Source organism: Sinocyclocheilus anshuiensis, unplaced genomic scaffold (assembly GCF_001515605.1).
Source record: "Sinocyclocheilus anshuiensis isolate Anshui unplaced genomic scaffold, SAMN03320099.WGS_v1.1 scaffold3404, whole genome shotgun sequence".
Lineage (NCBI taxonomy): Eukaryota > Metazoa > Chordata > Actinopteri > Cypriniformes > Cyprinidae > Sinocyclocheilus > Sinocyclocheilus anshuiensis.
The window spans coordinates 83,161-87,773 of NW_015549554.1; the positions used below are offsets into that span (position 1 = coordinate 83,161).

General features: G+C 40.1%; 2 protein-coding genes across 2 annotated transcripts in view; both read left to right on the forward strand.

Annotated features, from left to right (window-relative positions):
• The first annotated feature begins 51 nt into the window (after positions 1–51).
• Positions 52–1,087, forward strand: LOC107656944 (uncharacterized). The gene is made up of 3 exons (XM_016444897.1): positions 52–82; positions 271–553; positions 683–1,087. The coding sequence occupies exons 2-3, from the start codon at positions 344–346 to the stop codon at positions 1,085–1,087; spliced, it is 615 nt and encodes a 204-aa protein (XP_016300383.1). The 5' UTR covers positions 52–82; positions 271–343.
• Positions 1,088–2,774: 1,687 nt separating this feature from the next.
• Positions 2,775–4,613, forward strand: part of pde6hb (phosphodiesterase 6H, cGMP-specific, cone, gamma, paralog b) — a 3,708-nt gene continuing 1,869 nt past the window's right edge. Inside the window, exons 1-2 of the mRNA XM_016444903.1 lie at positions 2,775–2,872; positions 4,092–4,249. Coding sequence (XP_016300389.1) covers positions 4,104–4,249 — 146 coding nt within the window. The 5' untranslated portion in view covers positions 2,775–2,872; positions 4,092–4,103. The remainder of the gene's footprint in view (positions 2,873–4,091; positions 4,250–4,613) is intronic.

Here is a 4,613-nt window from a genome sequence, read left to right on the forward strand (position 1 = left end):
GGGAGGCTGGGCAACGAGTACAGCCAAATTTGAGTCGCTTCACCTTCGCCTCCATCATCAGAACCTTCAGGGAGGAAAACAGGTAGGTGTACTTACAGTAAGACTGCTCTGTACAGTAACTTTAGAGTGCATACACTGTTGCACTATGCTACTGTAATAAAGAAATGCATCAAATTGCCTCGCATACAGATAGAGTTTCAGTATGTTTCCATTTTTTCCTGTAAAAAGGATGTGTGACAGTTACAGTAATGAGTGCTTCTATTTTTGTAGGACACAGAGACGACCACCTGGTGGAGGCAGGCTAAGGCTTTTGTCGGAGGAGCAAGAGAGGGAGCTTGTAAACATGGTCATTGCCAATAATGTAATCCGCCTGCGAGAGATTCAAAGGAGAGTGATTGAGGATAATCATCATTTTCGAGGGATAAATGCCATCAGCCTCTCCACAATTGATCGTATCCTCCGAAAGCACCGGTTCCGGATGAAACGGGCGTACCGCGTCCCTTTCGAACGAAACTCTGACAGAGTGAAAGACCAACGAGTGGAATATGTTCAGGTATGAGTTTTGATATCGTATGAAGTATTGTGTACCATCACAGTATAGCAGTTTATGCTGCCATTTGTGCCCTCTTGAACTGTGCTTCAGGGCAGTGATTTACTCTACTGTGTTTCATGTGTTTTGCAGAGAATCTTTGAGATTGAAGGCCGGCCTGTTCCCCATGAAATTATCTTTGTGGATGAGGCTGGTTTCAACCTGACCAAAAGAAGGAGAAGGGGGAGGAACATAATTGGCCATCGGGCTATTGTAAATGTCCCTGGTCACCGCGGAGGGAATGTCACTATGTGTGCAGCCATCAGCCAACGAGGGGTACTCCACCGTCATGCCATTCTAGGACCCTATAACACTATGCTCCTCCTTGCTTTCCTTGATGGTCTAAGAGAGCATATGTTCCAGCTGGACCTCAGGGAACCAGCACAGCCAGAGCAGCCTCGTTACATTGTTGTTTGGGATAATGTCAGCTTCCATCGCGCTGCTCTGGTTCGTGACTGGTTTACCAATAACCCGAGGTTTTCTAACATCTTTCTGTAATTATTATTTAATAATTACATAGTTCAGTGTGTTCCTGTAGCGATACCAGTACAATATCTCATGATTCTCAACCAATCAGATTTGAGAACCAGAACAAACTGCTGTATAAATCTATCCTCCTGACTACCAGAAGAAAAAAAAAAGCTGAATTTAATATTTTTCAATTTTTAAAATTATATTTTATTCATATGTTATACTATGTCTTCTGTAGAGCAGGACTTTAAAAAGTCCTGTTTTTAAAAGAAATAAAAAGACATGAATAGACATGAAAATGCAAAAACAATTATTATTTTTTTAATCCATAATCCATTTTTATTTTTTTTATACCAAACTTTGTATAAAAATTATTCTAAACTATGTTATGAAAGATATAACAGAATGATTTGATATACCATTTTGCTTTATGCAATATGTGTGTAAAATGTCCATAAACCGGTTATTTTATTATGTGCAATGTATCTATAAACTGTATCTATTTTGCATATTAATTTGTTTTTGGGGCAACATGTAATGAAAAAAGAAGTGTAATAATGGGAGTATTAATTGGCAAGATTTTCATAATAACATAATAATAATAATAATAAATCTAAAATGTCATAGGAATATTGAAATATAATTTCCCTATTCATTTGTTGTGTCTCCCAAAATGCGTAATAAACATGCTTTTAGTCCTGCTGTTCTCTACAAATCAATGTCCTGTTTCATAACAGAAAGTCATATTTTGATTTGAAACCCCACAACATTTTCCTGAGATGTTGATTTATGACAAATCAGATTAGAAATTAGTCGGATTTAAATGATCATTACTAAATATTATCATATTTCCACAAGGGTGTTGAATGTGAGAGGGAGTGGTCATGGTGAAACATCCAATCATATGGTCTCTCTGAACAGTCCTGAATGTGCTCTGTACAGGACATCCAGACTTACAGCTGTGACATGTGAGGTCTCAGAGAAATCGCTAAAACATTATGTCCACTACAGAGGACAAGACTCCATAGCTGGTTGTCAGGAGGATATATATACACACAACAGTTTGGTCTGGTCCTTGAATCTTGAATTCTTCACTTGTATCATTTCTCACAGCGGGTGTCATGGCAGATGACCAAACCCAATGTAATTTAACAAATACTACTGTTGTTTTGTCACATAATATAGTTTAAAGAGTTTTTTTTTTTGTAGGTGAGAATGTAGTTGTTTAGACTTCAAATTTTTGTTAATAAAGATAACGGCTATTTGAAAATGTGCTTCGGTGTTTGTGGAGATGTGAGCTCCAGGGCGTCAGCGGCCGTTCAGCGCTCATGAACCCGCGGAGAGAGCAGCCTCACCTCACAACACATATAGTCTTGGGAAAAGCACAAATCAGTGACATGACTTGACGGCGTTGGGATGTGTTTAACACAGTCGTGTCAAAAGTCCAACACATGATTCGATCTGGTCCAGTAGAAGTAAACGATGAAAGACATTCAAGCGATCAATGATGGGTTTTTCTGAAACATTAGTCTATTTTGTTGGGTTTGTGAATCTGTTGTGTGATAGTGAAATGCTGCATCTTCTCACATGTTCAGAAAACGAGACCATAACCTTGAGGTTAACGTGTCACACACACACACCCCTGATGAAGTCTAAAGAGCATTAAGTCCATTAGTGTTTCCCTGACGGGAAGCTGCTCTCTGACCTTCAGCGAGACTATAAGAGAGCAGCAGAGACAGACAGCCTCATTCCACAGACAGAGAGAGAGAGAGAGAGAGACACGCACACGCTGCTCACACACCACAAACACAGGTAAACATGCTCAAGAATTACAATAGCAGCTGGCTGATGTTCTTCAGGTCGATAGGTCATAAATGATCAATCATCTGTTTTGCTGTATCACATCTAGTTTGTTGCTGTTTGTTTTATGTGGGTTAGTTCATTAGGTTTCTATTCTACGCTCTGATGCATAAAGGGAACCCCGGGTATTAAGACTTGTATGGCTTAAAATAACGTAAATGATGTCTCTTACTGAAATATGTAGTAGAAAACCCATGAAAGATTTACATTATTTAAGAAATCCACATCATTTTATACATATTTTGGACTATGGGGGCGCCATTATTTCAATGACGTCAAATGGTTGCACTCAGTGAGTTACTGGTGCTATCTGCTGTTAATTTTACCGCAACACAACTGAATACTGAACGTCATTGAAATATATTATATTAAGCCATACAAGTCTTAATACCCGAGGTTCCCTTTAATGCAGGAAGACTGACATGATGTATGGTGTGAAATATTCATGATCAGAGGAAGGTGTGAACTCTAATCAGCATCGCATGAAGCTGCAGAAACACCAGTGTCTGATCCACAGACAGACAGATGAAGGAAATCTCATAAGTCTGTTGTGTTAATGAGATTAACGGTTTTAATGAGGCAACATGAAAAACAGTGTTTGATGTGGATTATTGTGAGATTATAATCTGATGGACGTCTGACACGTCAGGAATATCATAGAGTCTGCACTCGTGTTCATCCTGAAGGGCTTTATTTTGTGATAATGACTGACAGGCTGTATGTTATCACACTGAGGTGTTTATGGGATAAATCAATACAAGCAGATGCCATCAGTTATGTGAGAGACTGCAGAGACACACACCATGACGAGTGATAAACGGAGGAGAGAAAGGTTCCAGATCCAGCAGCGTAATCCCATAATCCCAGATTCCTGTCATGTCAAATCACCTTTATTTGTATAGTGCTTTATACAAACTGATTGTGTCAAAGCAGCTTTACAAAGTCAAACAGGAAAATAGACTGTCAATAATGCAAGAAGACAATAACAGAGTCATTTTCCATTTAAAGTCAGTTCATTGATGATTCAGTGATTCATCATCAGTTCAGCTCTCTTCAATAGTGTTTGTGTAATCAGTCAAGCGTCCCCAACTAAGCAAACCAAAGAAACCAAAACTCTTGATTCCTGTGATGCGCTCAGATCATAAGCGTCGCTCTGTTAGCTGTGTTTCAGGGAAGCGCAGACATGAACGCTGCTCCTCCTGCAGGAAGTGCTCTGGCCACACCCGCCAGCACCGCCGGACCCACCACACCCAAGAAAGGGCCGCCCAAATTCAAGCAGAGACAGACGCGCACCTTCAAGAGCAAGGCCCCCAAACCCGGGCAGAAAGGGTACAAACACACACACACAAACTCAGTCTTGTTCACTATCCTTGTGGGGACTCTCCATAGGCGTAATGGTTTTTCTACTGTACAAACCATATTTTCTATCGCTCTACACCTAAACCTGCCCCTCACACTAAACTATAGGCATTTTTACACTCTCAAAAAAACTAATTCTGTATGATTTATAAGCTTGTTTCCCCATGGGGACCTCGATTTAGGTCCCCACAGTGCCACGAGTCCTGTGTGTATTCAGGTTTAAGTCTCCACCAGTGTAGAAAAACATGCACTCACACACAGTTTCACACACACACACACACACACACACACACACACACACACACACATGTTGTGTTTCCATGTTTTATGGGGA